Source organism: Ictidomys tridecemlineatus, chromosome 7 (genome assembly GCF_052094955.1).
Source record: "Ictidomys tridecemlineatus isolate mIctTri1 chromosome 7, mIctTri1.hap1, whole genome shotgun sequence".
NCBI lineage: Eukaryota > Metazoa > Chordata > Mammalia > Rodentia > Sciuridae > Ictidomys > Ictidomys tridecemlineatus.
Window position 1 is genome coordinate 37,144,367 of NC_135483.1, and position 18,401 is coordinate 37,162,767.

The 18,401-nt window shown below is 35.8% G+C and overlaps 1 protein-coding gene across 2 annotated transcripts in view; it reads left to right on the forward strand.

Annotated features, from left to right (window-relative positions):
* Nipal2 (NIPA like domain containing 2) overlaps positions 1 to 18,401 on the forward strand; it is a 79,875-nt gene that overhangs the window by 6,454 nt on the left and 55,020 nt on the right. For both annotated transcript variants that reach the window (XM_078016886.1, XM_078016887.1), the window contains exons 2-3: positions 13,421 to 13,489; positions 16,475 to 16,646. In XM_078016886.1, the coding sequence (XP_077873012.1) occupies positions 13,421 to 13,489; positions 16,475 to 16,646 (241 nt within the window). The remainder of the gene's footprint in view (positions 1 to 13,420; positions 13,490 to 16,474; positions 16,647 to 18,401) is intronic.

The window sequence follows — 18,401 nt, forward strand, 5'->3', positions numbered from 1 at the left end:
TTTTTATTTTTTATTTTAAGGCAACATCTCACTAAGATGCTCAGTCTGTCCTCCAACTTGCCCTCCTCTTCCTCGCCTTCAAGGTAGCTGGGGTTATAGGTGTGCACAACCACACCCAGCTATAGCTGTGCCTTTGCCTCACCATGTCTCTTGCCTAGCCCATTGTCACTCTCACCATGGTCTCCTGTCACCACTGGCACACATCAGGAGTTGCCGATGATGATCCCTAATGTCAATACAGGTGGATGTATGTTCAGTCATGCACTCCACACCTCACTGAAGATCGGGTTTCATCACGATTCCTTCCAGACCCACCCTGAGCTTGGCAGGTCACACCAGGTCTGCATAAAATGAACGTCTTGCTGCCCGCCTGCAACCTCAGCACTGGCTTCCCAAATCACCAGAAAGTTCTTTGCAACTTTCAAATTGTTTCCCTCTTTCAAGAACTTGGATCACTGGCCTTATTTCTTGAGCGTAGTGTTAGTAGTCAGTCTCTCCTCTGTCTTCTGATTGAACCTTTTCTACCAAAAATGCTTTGAAAGTTAAGAGGCTGTAGATTGCACTTTATACAAAACTTAACTTTAACTGACTTGAATAATACAGGTAATTAATCCATTTAGATACAGAAAAAAAGCTGGAAGAATTCAGGCTCAGACCAGTCTTGATCCAGGGGCTCTAATGGTGAACACTGTTTCTCACTCTCATTTTCAACTTTTGTTCTTCAGGTTTGCTCCCCACTTTAGCAGACTCACCTCTAGGCTACACAGAGAAGAGCTTGGTGTTCTTCACCACTAATGAGAAAGCCTGGGCTTTACTCTGGCTGGGTGGGGTTTGGAAAATGTCCTGTCGCATAGAAGTCACCACAGAGTAACTGGTCTCAGGGTCCCTGAAGCATATGGGTGCCCTTGGGAAGAATTAGATGACCCTACAAAATAGAGGGTTCTATACCAAGAGAAGGGGATACTGTGTGCCCAAAACACAGTTCCTACTAGGTGGCTTCAGGTCCTCCTACTGTAAATCATGTTTTCATGGGAAAACCTTAGGCTGATGCCCATCCTAGTACATCCGGAACCTTCCCTTTCTGTATCCTGGCTCACATGATCATCCCCCACAAAACAACTCCCCATTTGGGCTGCCTTGACTTTGTGGATAGGACCTGAGCAGTAATCTCTTCAAAAGCTTAGATTATAGGATTAATTTCTGAAACACTTTCATTAGCATCATCTCTATTCAGTTACTTACTTCTAAGTTCTAGACTTATCCCCTCCCTACCAAAGAAATTCTCTCTGGTCTTTCCTATTGATGGAAAAATCGAAGAGAGAAATCGGGACTAGCTAATCAATAACAAGGGCCAGAAATGCAACCATATGATACAAATCAGGAGCAGAGAGGCTTCTCAATAGGGCAGTGTGAGCAGCGATCAAAGAAGTGAGTAAACACACTAGGCCTTCAAAATGTAGCTGCGTTTTTATACTGCCTCTGAGCGGGGTGTGGGCAGGGGAGAGAATGCTTTAGAAATCCTTGAGAAACTGCCTCAGAAAAACTAAAAATAGAACTACCCCATGATCCAGCAACCCTACTTCTGGATGTTTACCCAAAAAAGTTGAAATCAGCATGTTGAAGAGATGTCTGCATCCCCATGTTCATTGCTATACTCGAAATTCATAATAGACAAGGAATAGACTCAACCTAAGTATCCATTGAGAGACAACTGGATAAAGAAAATGTGGTGTATCTACACAATGTAATACTACTGAGCCTTAAAAGATAAGGAGATTCTGTCATTTTCAACAACATTGAATTAGAGAACATTATGCTAAGTGAAATAAGCCAAGCACAAAAAGGGAAATATCACCTATTGTTACTTCTATATGGAATCTAAAACAATCCGTCCCATGGAGACAGAGTAGAGTGGTGGTGCACAGACTGAGAAGTGGGAGGCCCAGGAGACATGGTCAAGGAGTACAAAGTTTCCCAGGGAAGAAGGTGAGATTACTTTTAGGTCTGTTGCACAGGTGTAGAGTGTATTATACATTCCAAAACTGCTAAATTTAAAATATTCTCACCATAAAAAATGATAAGTACTTGAGGTGATACCTATATTAATTAGCTTGATTTAATTATTCCACTTATTTATAAATCATAGCATTTCTTTGTACCCCATAAATATTTATAATTCTAAATGATTGATTTATAACAAAAATTTTAAATTTATTGAAAGAACTCTTGAAAAACAACTTTGAAGGGGCGCTTTCAAGTGAAGTCATCCTTATTTATATAATTGATGGACTATTTAAACTTGCAGGACTAACAGTACTGTTGTATGAGGAAATACTGTAAGACACCTTTGACTGTGACTGCCTGAGTCACTGTAGTCACTCTTTGTGAGCAAGACGAAAGCAGACCTTGTGTTACAAGCAGCTGCCACAGCCATAAAGGAAAGGGTAATTGTGATTTATATGCTGCACATTTTACAAGTCTTTTGACCCAAATAATAATTAGCATTGACGAGTCCTGTGGGTGTTATGTGTATGTTGACCATGAGGCTTGTTGGGACCTGGCTACTGGACAAGCAGGATGTGAGAGTGTTGCTGGGAGAGGGTTTGGGGATAGGGGAAATTAGCTTGGCTGTGAGGGCTGGCTCTTTGGAGGCAAAAAAGAGCCCAGGTCACAATGTCCAAGACATGTAGCAAACTTGAACTTGATTCCTGTCCTGATTTCAGAAAGATTTGGTCTGGTGGGTGGCAAGGGCCTCAGGAGTCTGGCAGAGATCAGTCACTAAGTGGCAACATCATGAACCCTCGCACTCTGAGGCAGAAACTCTGGCAATGGCTAGCACCTGATAGAGACAATAGGGTTCCATCTTCCTGGGAGGTTGCTGGCAAACTACAGTTGGAGTTCAAGGCAGGCACTGTTTGCCAAAGGGGAGTGTCCTCCGGAAACCCTGGCAGGTGTGGTGGAAAGAGAGGCAGCTGAGTGAGCTCACAGCTTTAGGTTGGAAGCCTCACCCTAAACCCTGGGCTGGGCCTGCAAAAAGCAACCTAATTACTGCTTCACTGGAAACAAAGAATTGCACATTTAAAAAATTATGATTATAAACAGGTTTTTGCGAAATATGAAAGTTATGGGACCCCTTATTGATCTGAATGCAAACAATATTGTTCTTTGTGTTCAGTATGTCTGTCTTTGTTTCAAACATTCCCTTTCTGATATTATACAGGAATAAGTTGTTTTGGAATGGAACCAAGATTAAGACTTCCTTAACTGCAGTTCCTCCTTTTCTCCACTATTGTTGTTCTCCTTTTAACAAAGTGTTAAAAATTCCCAAAGAATGTGCTATTAAATGTGCTCCTTTTCTCATAAATTGGTCCTGCTGAAACTTAATTTTTTCAGAAACAAAAAAAAAAATAGGGTGGCTTCTTACACTAGAGCTTATCCTTGATGGAATTTCATTTTTAAAAATAAGGAATATAAAATTATGTAAGTAAATGTGTTCCCAGTTTAAAAAAAAAAGAAGAAAGAAAGTAATAGTTCTTAATTGTCTGAGAAGGCATTATATTGGGTTTTTCTGCCTAGATTTTAAAGTTGATTAGAAACTGGCACAGAACAACTTGAAGAACAGCAACAATATATGGTGTTACATAACCTTGACCTTTTCTTTTGGCTTTTAATCACCAGATTTGGATCCAATGTCATGAGACTTTCTCATGATAGGAATGCAATAACCTTATAGCATGCAGTGACCAAGATAACAAATTAAAAATCTGTCCCTGAATGAAAATTTTCCTTTCTTCTTTTTCACATATGGGATTATAGTTTTAATTTTAGATTAGTATTTCAGACAATTCAATTACCTACAAGAATTAAGGAGATTAGGGTAAGAATAGTCTAATCTATCCAGTAATCTAAAAGACATTACCATATTTCAGTGGTCACCAACTATTAATATTGCTTCTTTCTAGCCTGTTATAATTACCTGTCCTCATTGCACCTATATTTTTGTCTAAACTCCTGAAGCAGTCTCCTAATTGGTCTTCCTGCTCCATGGGCTACCTCTCTGCCATTAATCTTCCACATCTGCTGTAGTTGGTATCTCACTTGTCCCCTAAAGGCCCATGTGTTGAAGGCTTGGTTGCCACCTGGGGTGCTATTGAGAGATGGCAGAATCTCTAGGAGGTGGGCCTAGTGGGAGAAAGTTAGGCCATTGGGCACATGCTCTTGAAGGGGATATTGGGACCCTGGCTCCTTCACCTCTTCTCTCTTTGCTTCAGGCCACCGTGAAGTGAGCGGGTGTCCTCTATCATGCACTCCCACCATGATGTACTTTGCTGCCATAGGCCCAGAGAAAGCAAAGGGGTCATTCAGCCATGGACTGAAGCTTCTGAAAGTCAGTCATGTTTTACTGTCTGGAACAGGAGATAGCATTTTTCCAGTCATGAATTGAATGTGATTGTTACTGTGTTCAAAGCCAGCTCTGAATCTGTGGTTCTTAGGAGCCATCTACTAACCTCCTTATTGGTCTGATTCTGAGTTTGTGTTTTGAAGGTGGAGCCAGGAATATGGTTGAGTTCAAAGTCAGAACTTGCACAAACTATTACCAATTGCATACATTCCCATATTATCATGTCCTATCTCCATGTGGCTGAACTGCCCCACTCACCGATTACAGGTCATAACATAATAGTACAGGTCAAGGTGAAATTTCTAAAGAACACTCTGGCTTGAAAAAATAGGATAGAAGGTTGTTATTTCAAATAAACTTAAGACATTGTAATACTCATTGATGCTGACATTTTGAACCTCATTCTAGATAAATTGTTTGCTGGGGCTGCCACCATCTGTTAGTCCTAGAAAAGCCAAAGATTAAGCTACAATGGTGACAACAATGATCTCTAAAAATCAAGGCCATCCTCCTGTGTTGCTGTACTTATAACCACATTACCAAGATGTAAAGCAACCTTTTCTCCCAGCTACTGTTGCTTTCTCTAATTTACACTGAGAAAAAGAAATCAATTTTGCCAATTAAGAAAATTGTATTGCATTGCCACTGACTAGCCAGAAGGTCACCTATTGCAATCCATGAAAGTGATTCAGTCTTGGCCTGGGTGCCCTGGGGCCAAAATGTGGCTACTGTCTAGCCGTGTGACTTTGCATAAGTCACATTCTTTCTCTGGTTCTTTTCTTCTTTTTCCTGGCTTGTCTCTAGATTAGTAAAGGGCTGAGTATGAGAAAGGAAAGAGAGAGAGAGAGAAAGAACCTAAGCCTCCACTAATTCTAAAATATTAGAAAACATATTGTTTTTAGAATGAAAAGCATATTGGTTTTATAATATGCTGAACAAGTAATGATGTAAACTAGACATCTTTAATTGGATAAAAAATGTGTTAGGGCCTGCCTGCCGTACACAGATGATACTTCTGATTGCAGATGAGGATTTTGTAGTCATAAAGCAAATTTGCCAGAGACTCTAATTGGAAACAGTATTTAATAGTGGTTACTACAAGTTCCTGTATGTCCTTGAATGTAAATGAAACCGCCTTCTTTTTAAAAGCAACACAAATTTGAATCTTGCCTCTCCATCAGTTAAGAGCATTGTTAGTCAGTTTTCTGTCCCTAACAAAATACCTCAGCTGATTAACTTCTAAAAAGTAGTTTATTTTGGCCCACAGCTTAGAGGTTCCAGTTCACGATTGGGCAGACCTTTAGCTTTAGGCCTCTGGTGGGTGCTGGATGTCCATGGCGGAGTCCACCTAGGGAAGGAAAAGGGAGAGAAGAAGGAGCCAGGGTCCCACAGTCCCCTTCCTGGGTGTGCCCCCAGTGACCTAAGGACCTTCCATAAGACCCTTCCCCAAAAGGTCCACAGAACCTCTCACAGGTGCCTACCTGGGAACCAGACCTTTAATCTATGGACCTTTGGGAGACCATCAGCATCCCAGCCATGGCAGGCATTAATGAGGCCTTCCATATTGCTATTTGGGGTAAATGCTAACGGAATTTAATGAGGATGTAATCAACCCTTAATTAAGTTAGAGAAAAATCTTGGGATAATAAAGGATAATATATACCAATTTATCTTGAGTATTTTTGGGGAACTGTTTCTAATACCTGCTTTGTACCTAAATTTTTCCTGTTCTTCAGTGTACTATGAATTCACTTAAAAGTCAGCAAGCAAGACTGGGATCCTAGTTAGCATAATTCCATGCTTATATAAATATGTCAAAATAGATTCTACTGTCATGTATAACTAAAAAGAACAAATGAATTTTTTAAAAAAGTCAGCAAGCAGCTTTTTATTGCACATTCTTAGTCCCTCTTAATTGTTGAAATCTGAATTCTGAAAAAAAAAAAAACCTTTGTTCTCACAAAAACTGAGTGTTTGGTAGATGCAAACTCCAGTTGATTGTAAAATAGTTACTCCCTTCAATAACTTTCTATATCCAATGGCCAAAATTTACCATTTTTAGATGGTTTATAATAAATATGATAGTATTTCAAACAGTATTTAATAAACCACTTCTCTGTCATTAGGGTTATAAAGAAGATTTCATGAGGAGGTCACACCTCTGCCTTCAAGGAGCTCATGATGTAGAGGGGCAATAGACTTGTGAAAAAATATGTTTCAGTATAATATGGGGATTGGCTTGATAGAAGTACATAAGACTCAATTCAGAGGAGGGAGGTCACTGATGGAAAGCAAACTAGAACATAGATCTGAGGAAATTATCCAGAATTTAGCATATATGAGAACTGAGAAATAAGAAGAGAATGAAAAGGTCTAATGTACTAGTAAGAAGAATTCATTATGGAGAAAATAAAGGATAAATTGCATTCAGATAGTGATTGAGAACTTAACAAAATTGTAAAAGACATGAATCCTTCAACTGAAGAAGAATGAGCCCCGAGGTGGGAGGGGGGGTTCACACAAAGAGAAATTGTGGTGAAACTGAAAAAGAGAGAGAGAGAGAGAGAGAGAGAGAGAGAGAGAGAGAGAGAGAGAGAGAGAGAATATCTTAGCATCCTGAGAAAAATGACAGAGCAACAATTAGACTAACTGCTTTAACTTCTCAACCAAAGGCCAGAAGACAATAGGATGATATTGTCAAAGTGTTGAATGAAATAACTGTCAGCCTGTACTTTCTGTACTTGAAAGATAACATGAAGATATTTCCTAAGTGACAGAATTTGGACTTCAAAGAATTTCACTGAAAGAGCTGCTAAAGTTTCTTCAGGAAGAACACTGAACCCAGAGAAAATGTAAGATACAAGAAAATAATATCCAAAATGTGGAAACAACCCATGTAGCTACCAGCTGACAAATGGATAAATAAAATGTGATATGTCCATAAAATGGAATATTACATAGCTTTAAAAAAGAATAGTAATGCTGTTGTGTGTTAAATATTGATACATGCTACAGCTTGATGAGCTTTGAAAACATTATACCAAGTGAAAGGAACCAAACATTAAAAAGCAATGTACTGTCTTATCCATTTATGTAAAAATGTTCAAGTTATACCAACAGCAGAATTGGTGGCCAGGGACTTCAGGGAGGAGGGAATGGAAAGTGACTACTAATAGATGAGTTTCTTTTTGGGGTGATGAAAATATCTGAAATTAGATAGGGGGTGGCTGCACAACTCGGCAAATATGCTAAAAATAATTGAAATGTAGACTTTAAAAGGGTGTGCAGTGATGAGAAAAGAAATGGGCAAAGTATTATATTCAAAAATAGTAACAAGGACAGGAACTTGCATTCATTGCTAGTGGCACTGAAAAATGGCATAACCATTTTCAAAGATAGTTTGCATTTTCTTATAAAACGGAACATACTTTGACCATACAGTCCAGCAGTCATACTCTTTAGTGTCCACTCAAAGCAATCAAAAACTTAGGTCTACACAAAAACCTGCCTGTGGATGTTAATAGCAGCTTTATTCATAATTGTCCAAAACTTGGAGGCAACCAAGATGTCCATAAGTAGGTGAATTGTTAAATGCATCCAGAAGATGGAAGTTCATTCCATGCTTAAAAAAAAAAAGAAAAAAAAAGATCTTCCAAGGCATGAAAAGACATGGAGGAACCTAATGTGCATATTACTAAGAGAAAGAAGCCAATCTGAAATGGCTACATATTGTATGATTCCAACTATATGACATCCTGGAAAAGTGAGGTTGGGGTAAGAGAGGGATGAATAGCTCAACAAAGGAGATTCTCAGGGCAGGCAAACTACCCTGTATAATTCTATAATAGTGGATACATGTAATGCCCAAGACTGAAACCTAACATAAACTAAGGACTTTGTGTGATGATGAAGTGTCGGTGCAGATTCATGAAATGTAACAAATGTACCATTCTTGAGATGGGGACAGATTTCCCATAGACCTCCTGCCCCCACCCAAGCACAGCTGTGCTTGGGTAGGGGCAGGAGGTCTATGGGAAATCTCCATGCCTTCTGCTTAATTTTACTATGTACCTAAAACTGCTCTAAACATAAAATTTTATTTAAAAAATAATAACAATGACTATTTTGAGAATATTGAGACAAGGTAGAACTAGTCAGTATGCTAATACAGCAGTCAACAACATCTAAGGGAAGAGAGAACAGATAGTAGTCAATGCAAATGGAAGTTTTTATAGTGCTCAGGAGGATGGGAATATTGATTATAGAATTTATGTCAAGAATGCATGATAAATTTGTGGAGAAACTGGATCTCTCATACATCACTGATGGGAATGTAAAATTATAAAACAGTCTTGCAGTTCCTTTCAGAACTAAAAATGGACTTACCACACAACCCAGCAATTACATTCTTGGGCATTTATCCCAGAGAAATGAAAACTTATTTTCAGGAAGAATTTGTACATGAATGCTTATAGCAGCTTTATTCGTAACAGCCCCAAACTGGAAACTACTCAAATGCCACTCAATGACTGAATGGTTAAACAAACTGTGATGTATCCATACCATGGAATACTCCTCAGCAATTAGAATTGAATGAACTATTGATACAGCAACCTCGGATGAACCTGAAGGAAATTTTGCTGAGTGGGAAAAAAAGTTAACTTCAAAAGTATACATACTTCATGATTCTACTTATATAATGTGTGAAATTTTATACAGATGGGGAACAGATTAGTGGTTGCTGTGGATTAGGAATGGGGTGGAAGAGAGGATAGTGTATCTCTAAAGGGGTTACATCAGGAAGTCTTAGGGTGATGGTACAGATGAGTATCTTGATGGTGATGGTTACACGCTCACACATACACAGACTTTAGTGTGTGTATGACCGAGGAAAGATGAATTTGTTGGTTTTGATATTTACTCTAGTTGCATAATATGTTCACATGGTGAGTGTGGCTAGAAGGATGTATTTGACCTACTTGAACAATTCATTGCAACCTACTTTGAATCCATAATAAAAAGTTTTAAAGTTAATAGTAATTATTTAAAAAGTAGACATGAGATTTATAATTTTATTAACAGAAGAGTAGGGAAAAAAGAGAATAAAGAGAACCCAACTAATTCTGAGAGAATGTAGGAAAGAAGAAAGGAGAACTCTCTTGCAAAGGATAAGCAAGATACCCTGGTTCAATCCTTGGTACCAAAAAAAAAAAAGAATAAACAAGATAATTACACACACACACACACACACACACACACACAATAGTAGACACAAATGAAAATATATTGATAGTCCCTTGGCAATTGAGAGACAAAAGCAGTCCAAAGTTTAGTAAGAATATTGAAGATTTGATTGATGGAAGTAGAATAGATATAGAAAACGCAGGTAGAACATCTGTAATTTTAACAATTAAATGCTTTGCTTTTTAAGCATACCTCAGGCACTTACAAAACGTGACCACACATTACTACATTACAAATTGAATTTTACTTTATACTATGTACTAAATCATAAAGTAAATGCTGATTTAAATGCAGCATGTTTTCTAACCACAATGCTATAAAATTAGACACTAGTAAAAATGTGATAACCAACACCTCATTCATTTAGAATTTTAAAAAACACCCTCTGAATAAATAAATCCCAGATAAAAGCCATAAAATATTTAGAACTGAATGATAATCATTGTACATGCCAAAACTAGGCATGCAGCTAAAACAGAAGATGTATTCAAAGAGAAAGTATAGCTAAACTTGCACATATTATTAAATAAGAAGAAAAAGAGAAGCTAATGAGTTAAGAGTTCAAATAAAGAAGTGAAAAAAAATGAGTAAACAAAATAAATGTAGTAAAAATCTGAGAATGAAAGAAATACATGTGTATCAACTACAGAAAAATGTTATTTTTCTCATGGCAAGCGAAGCGACTGGAATAAACACAACTACATTTGTAGCATTTTTATTTCCTTGAAAAAAATATATTTTTATATATAACTTATATGCATAACTTTATTTTACATTGCAACTTTATTTAAATATGATTCACACATCATACAATTCACTCATTTAAAGTGGACAATTTGTTGGGTTTTAGCATATTCATAGAATTATACAACTGTAAACACAATGAACTTTAGAACAGTTTATCTCCTTACAAGGAAACCCCACCTTTATGTCGTCTCTCATCTTTACTCACCTTAAACAAGCCATTAATGTACTTTCCGTCTTTATAAATTTGCCTCTTGTGGAAATTTTGTATAAATAGTATCCTCTAATATGTGAACTTTTGTAACTGGATTCTTTGACATAGCACAGACTTTTCAAGTTTCATCCATTTTATAGCATGTATCAGTACTTCATTCATTTTTATGACTAAATAAGATTTATTTTGGGTGTAATTTTTTAGTTTGTTCTTTTTAGACATATATGACATTAGACTGTATTTTGACATATTATACATACATGGAGTATAACTATTTGGGATCCCATTCTTGTGGAGTTTCAGTGGTTGTGTGTTCATATACGAATATGAAAGTTATGTCCGACTCATTCTACTGTCTTTCCTATTCCCACCTAAGTAAGATTTCATAGTATGACTGTACCACATTTTGTTTATTCACTTATCACTTAACATTTAGATCATTCCCACTTTTGGCTATTTTGAGTAACACTACTACTATGGACATTTCTGTACCAGTTTTTGCATTTACATATGTTTTCATTTCTCTTGGATATATAGCCAGGCGTGGAATTGCTGGATCAAATGAAAATTCCATGATTACTTTTTGAGGAACTGCCAGACTGGGTTCCCAAGTTGCACTGCTTTACATTCCCACTAGTAGTGTATGAGGGTCCCGATTTATCTACTCCTTGCTGAGACTTGTTATTATCTGGTCTTTGATTATTGTTGATTACTTGGGGTATGTCATTATAGGCTTTGATTTGCAACTCTGTAATGATTACTGATGTTGAACATCATTTCATGTGCTTTTTTGGCCATTTATGTCCTCCTTGTTGAAATATCAATTCGTGTCCTTTGCCCGTTGTTGATTTTTGTTGTTGTTGTTGAGTTGTATGTGTTGTGTATGTACTATATTCTGGATATTAGTCCTTACTGCTTTCTATGATCTGCAGGTACTTTCTCCAATTCCATTGGTTGCCTTTTCACTCTGTTGATAGTCTCCTTTGAGGCACAAGTTTTTGATCTTGATGATGTCCAACTTACCTATTTTTTTCTTCCATATCATATCAGGAAATCATTGCCAAATCTTGCCACTAATTTTTAAACACCCAGCCTGTTGTCACTGGAACTGTTCAGAGAATGATTTAAAGAATTTTGAAGTACTTCTATTCAGGAATTTACTTTTACAATTATGGAAGATTTTCATAATTATCCATTCAATGTCAAATTTCTTTTGAATTTTTATTTTCCTGATTGCTGCCAAATGCATTAGATTGTAAATAGAAAGCATGGAAATAGTACATTGTATTGTGATACAATTGTTCTCCATGAAGAGTAGTGATCAAAATTATTGCCAAGTGCCTTTATTAGGAAAAGAAAATTCTTAACTGATTAAAGACCGTGGATATTATATATCAACTATAAAATGAGTTTTCAACTTTTTTTGCTTCAGTGTTTTTAAATGCTGAGTTTCATTTCAGCTTGTATAATAGAGCTCTGAGACTTCAAAGACATTTTGCATTCTGCAAAGGATTTCTTGTGGTTGTAATGTTCATTTGAAATTCAAATAGCTCCTTGGGGTTTGAAGCCTGTAGAAGTTATATGCTGTAGAATAAAAGAAGGAAAGATCCCTTGTATCATTGCTAATTTATGCTTACAGAAGATATTCTACCTGTGTACTGAGACGGGAGCAGCAAATCCATCTTTTGAAGTCATCAAATAATTCATGAGCTATCTATGGTAAACATCTTGGGCAATGTATAAGAACTTAATTTTGTAATCTCATTATATAATACTAGCTTGAAGTCTGTATTTATTGAACTTCTCATTTGTGTAGTCGGTGATGTAAAAGACTCAACAGAAGTATAAGAATTGGTTCTTCTCCTTCAGAGAATTTGTCTTCTCTTTATAGATCCTAATGACACTCATGACAATATCAAAGAAGCAAGGGTATTTGCCATGTAGAGTCTAAGAAAGTAGAGATGAGTTAGGTGGTCTAAGAAGGTCTCAAGGAGGCAGGCCAGGAGGGTAAAGTCCAAATGGAGTGGGCAGAGGAAGGGAGCTACACCACCCAGGTGAATGGAGTGGCATGAAGTGTGTCCCATGTGACCCGAGAGTGGCCTGTGACAGATACCTGGGGCAGGAGAGGCAAGTCAACTATGCCATAAACAGTTGGATGGTCAGGAAGAGGGCTGATTATGGGAGCTGAATAGTAGTTTTGTATTTTATGCAGTCAACTACAAAGAGACATTGACCTGGGGAGTGTGGGAAAATGCAGTGTGTCTCTAGTGGAGTTCCTAGAACTTTAAAGATAAAGGGTTTTCTGGAAACATCCAACATCCCCTTTTCACTGAGTGAAATAACTTGTTCAAGGTCACCCATATAAAAAAATAGCAGATCTATATCTTAGATTTTCCTTTAATTACAAGTGCTATGATCTTTCTTTCATCCCACAATCCTTTAGAATATATTAAAGAGAAGAGAAAAATGGACCGAAAGCATCAGAAAGAAGTATCAGTGGGAGAAAGTTGGAACTGAGAAATCTTTTCTTTATTTTAGTGAGTGAGGCAAATAAATACCTGTAGAATTCAGAGAAGGACCAAATTATTTCTCAAAAATAGTATTTGATTAAAGTGAAAACTAATCCTGATTAACCATATCCACATTCCAAACCTACCCTGGCAAATGGATGCTAAGTGAAGCTGAAAGGTTCAAATGAATGAATGAGTGAGTGGATAAATGAATGAATACATCAACTTAAATTTGTCTCTTTTTTTAGTAAATATTTTACAAGTACTATTTAAAATATCATTTAAAGAAAATATTTTCTTTTACAGGTTCACCTTTTTGGAGTTTTGCTGGCCATTTTAGGAAACTTGGTAATCAGCATTTCCCTAAATATTCAGGTAAGAAAAAAAAAAACAACTTATTTTTCTAACTCTGTAGTTTGATCCGGGAACATTTTGTGACTTTGATAAGACTTAGTCACTTTAACCTTTATGGCTCTTTCTTCCTTAAAACACAATAGGGAAAAAATTGTATTTTTCAAACTCATTGGTATAAAGACAAATTTAATTCAGGCTGGATTGCACTAACATTTTTTTTCCTTTTCTGATTTTGAAAGAACTTAAATATTTTTGAGGGCCCCTAGTAGTATTGTGGACTGTATGTATGCCATCCATTATAATATATGCCATCCATTCATGTCTAATGGATTTACCTGATTTGATTTTTGGTATCTTGATTTCTTTCATTGGCCTTATCCCCAGATGAGATACGAATATTTTTTAGAATCAGTTTTAGGGGTACAGGGTTTTCTTTCTTTGTTTAAAATACTGTTAAATATGTCTGTGTGAAATAAAGTTCTAAGAAAGAATACAGTGTATAAAATAGGAACTTCCTCTAAAAGATGAATTAAAATCCTAGAAGAATTGCTGATTTCTTGAACTGAAAACTGAATGAAATATCAATTTTGAACCAAGTCATGAATGAAATAAAAAATTTCGGCTTAATTAGTTTGAAACAAGATCACACTAACGCAGTTTCTAAAATTTCGAATCAAATAAACCTGAACATTGAAATATCTCCCAGAATATTATATAATTTTATACAAACCCTTGCTAGAAAATGGCCTACTATAACTGTCAATAATTACTAAGATATTTGTTACTAGAAAAAATACAAAAATAAATCATTTTCCCTATTGTGTTAATCAGATTTCCATCACTTTGAGAAAATCAACTAATAAAAGAAAGGTTTATTTTGGCTCATGGTTTCAGAGATTTTATCCTTGTCATTTGGATCTGTTGCTTTGTACATAATGGTGGGAGTACCGGGAGGAGGCCTGTTCACCATATGGTAGTGAGGAAGCAGACAGAGGAGGAGAGGAAGGGGCCAAGGTCCCATCCCCTTCAGTGGCACACCCTGATAACCTAACTTCCTATGGTAGGCCTTGTCTTTCAAACCACCTCCTAACAGCACCATAAACTGGCAGTCAAGCCTTTCATATCTGGGCCTTTGAGGGACATTCCAGACCTGAACTATGACACTTATTAAAAAAAAAGAAGAAGAAGAAGGAGGAGAAGGAGAAGAATTCAAAGCATATAAAAGAAAAATTGCACAGATGTAACCACTATTGATTATGTGTTTTTTCCAAATCAGTTTCTATGCATAGACAGCATACATACATATATTTGAGTGGGTATCCCAAAATGTATATAACCATCTCTTATTAAAGGACACACTACAGGACACACAAATTGGCTTTTACTGTTATAAATAATGATAAAATGAGTTTTCTATTAATATAAAGATACATGTTCCTTATATACTTACGTGACTATTCTGTAGGTCAAAGTGTGTTTTCATTTTAAATATTGCTAGGACCATGCAAATTGATTTCTGTGTGGATTGTACCATATTACGCTCATACAGCAGTGTGGCTGTGACCATTCCCTATATTCTCAATACCATGTCTCATTAGTTATGTGGTGAGGGCAGGGAATGATATCTGATAGATGAAAATGGTGTTTTATTGTTTCAAATTATTTGCATTTCTTTCTTTATTCATGAGGTTAAGATCTTTTCTCACTTGTAATTTTACTTCTATAAATTACTATTTCATATCTTCGTATATCATCGCTTGGATTCCCTGGGGGTGGGAGAATTCCATTTACTTGTAGGAATTCTATTTGCATTAATGATATTAAACCTTTATCACTTATGTGTTGCAAAGGTTTTCTCCCACTGTGTTATATTGTTTGTGATTTAAATTTGTTCATAGTATTTTTCTATACAGAAGTTTTTTTTTTGCCTTTTTATTTTTTTAATTGGTTCATAATTGTATAGACTAGTGGGTTTCATTGTGGCATATTCATACATTCACATAATACAATTTGACCAATTTCAATCATAAGAACCTTTCCTTGGCTTCCCCTCTGCCCTTCCCCTGTTTCCTTTTCTCTGTTTAACTGGAGAGAAGTTTTTTTTTTTTAATACAGTAAAATATTTGCTTTTCTGGCTTATAGATTTTTGTATCACACTTACAAAGGTGTTCCTATTATGCCAAGATTTTTTTGTTAATGTTTTGTATTTTCTTCTAATACTTTCATTATATTGGTTTTTGAACATTTTAAGTAATCTAGAATTATACACAATTCTCATAAGAAAGCATCTTAGTTATCCATAAAATCATTAGGGAAATGTCTTTATTTAATGCCCATTTTTCATGAATTTATATTTGGTTTAGTTTTGTTTTTGCAGTACAGGGGATCAACCCAGGGCCTTGAGCATGCTGAGCAAGCATTCTACTACTGAGTATATTCATAGCCTTTTATATATTTTTTAAATACAAAGAAATATTAAATCAGACATAAATAAGGGTCAGATTATATCCCTTCACAATTCCCAGCTGCTAAAGCTTTCTGCCCTGCTATGTTAATTGTGGTAGGTACTTTGACCCATAAATCTGATTTTTCCTTAAAAAAGTTTCCCTTTACTAAATTGTCTTTATTTTAGTAACATTTATTTTGGCATCTGGAGTTACTTAACATTCTAAAAAAATGTTTTTGGTGTACTGTTCTAGAAGTTCCCTTGACATCTTAACATACCTCTCATTTTTTAAAAATAGTAATAATGATACATATTATACACAGTTGTTAGGAAAATAAAGCAATGTACATATGTTAAAAGTCCCTTGAAACTATAAAATATTATATGAATATGAGTTGCTCCTGCTGCTAATATGTTTGGGACAAAGAAGGAATCCTAATTGCTTTATAATCTGCAAATAAGTTTAAATGCCATAATGTAAATTTAGGAGACCCAAAATTTCAAAGCAAGTTTTACTTGGATGGAAGTGTTTTCTTATTTGCATTCTGATTTATTTCCAGAAATATTCTCATCTTCAGCTGGCACAACAAGAACACCCAAGGCCATACTTCAAGAGCGTGCTTTGGTGGGTCGGAATCTTCCTGATGGCTGTCGGGGAGACAGGGAACTTTGCCGCCTACGGACTCGCTCCCATTACTCTGATCGCACCATTAGGCTGTATGTCTGTTGCAGGTGGGCCATTTTTCCATATTGCGACCAGTAGAAATGTTAAGAGTTTGGAATAATTGGAGAAAAAAAAGCACAGAAGAAGAAAATCTACCCACTGTTTTCTTAGTGTGTTAACATGGAATTATGCTTCAAATTGCAGTTACCCTCTCAAGCTGATACATTAACCGTGAAGAAACTTGTGTTTTATAGCTGTCCCATTTACATTTAAAAGCCTAATCCTCAATGTCTGCATCTTATAAGTTAATAGTAGTAATTGAAAATGTTATACTATACTTTTAATCAATAATGGATTTTTTAAATCATTAATGGATTATCTAAAAGCATTTATAATGCAGCTTTACTTTATTCAGACGTTAAACTTACATTTAGAGTTTTTGTTGTTCGATCTTGACTCCATAGTTTAACATCTCTTTGACACTAAAAATTAAATATTGCTGATTCAATATTACCATAAAATGTCACAATTCTCTACCTTCAAGATTTATTAAATACATTTAGAAAAGAGTATAATGAGATGTTGCTAAAGACTTTTTAAAAAAAAAAGAGCAAAAATCACTGCAAAAAAAGAGAACAAATTCTGTAACTCCTGTTAAAATCAATAAAATCTTTTTGGTTTTACTCTTTATCTGTTGCCATGGAAACAGCATGTTTTTAAATTTCTGTGAATTTAGACCCTTCATAGAAATAGAAACAAGTTGATAGTCATTGTGAACAACTAGAGCAAGCATATCATATCTCATATATCCTAATTTTAGTATATCTCTTAAAATATGATATCCCTAAAGAAACCATAGCTTAAACTGAAATAATGCATATCCAAAGAGAATTTTACTTTATTTTGAAAATGGCTTCCCTTATTAATCTTCTAAAATATTTTTAAATACTTCCATGGTATATATGATAGAATATTTTCAAAGAACACTTACTTCACTTTCTAGAAATTTAGTTAAAATCCCCATACTAATACTGCCCTAGAGACAAAAATGTATGTAGTTACTTACCATTTTCAACTCTCAAAGAAATGAGCAAATTGCTTGTGCCTTATCTTCTATTTACTGCATATAACACATTCATGGGCATTCTAGATTATTTTTCTTCTCAAAATCTAAGTAAAATATCCTGTTAGATTGTCAACTTGGCATCTTTCCAGTTGTTCTGAAAATGTTGTATTATTCTTTAGATTGTGCATTTAGTGCTGATCTTTAGTTTTGTTTCTTACTCTGTTTTATGTTCAGTTTTCATGAAATAGTTGAAGAAAAAGTGTCTGGGCATATCAGAAAGACACCTGGGAGTGAGCTGAGTGCACTACATTGTAATTGAAATTCTCCATTTATATCGTGTCTTCTAGTTTGGGTTAACTGGTTTTTTTGGTTTTGTTTTTGTTTTGCATGGGTGGAGTTTAAATGAGAATTTGGAGGGTCAGCAGTAATACCCCTTGAAGTCCTTCAGTTACACTATGAATCTGCCCATTCTTCCCTAACTTGCTCAAAGTTCTCATTAATAATAAGCATCTTAAGTTTTCCAACCTTACACTCAGAAAACGTCTTGTTCTTGAGAGTCCCCTGCAGGGCCATTTCGCCAACCTTCACCCTTGGAGCCCACTGCCTTGATACATGGGTTTTCTTAATGCTGCAGGTTATTTTTCCTTGTGTGCTCTTAACCCTGATAAAAGTTTCAACTTCAGGAAATTTTTAGTTACCCTTCTTTCTGACCATTTTAAATGTTTTAAAGATGTGAATTAATAGCTTCAAACAGAAA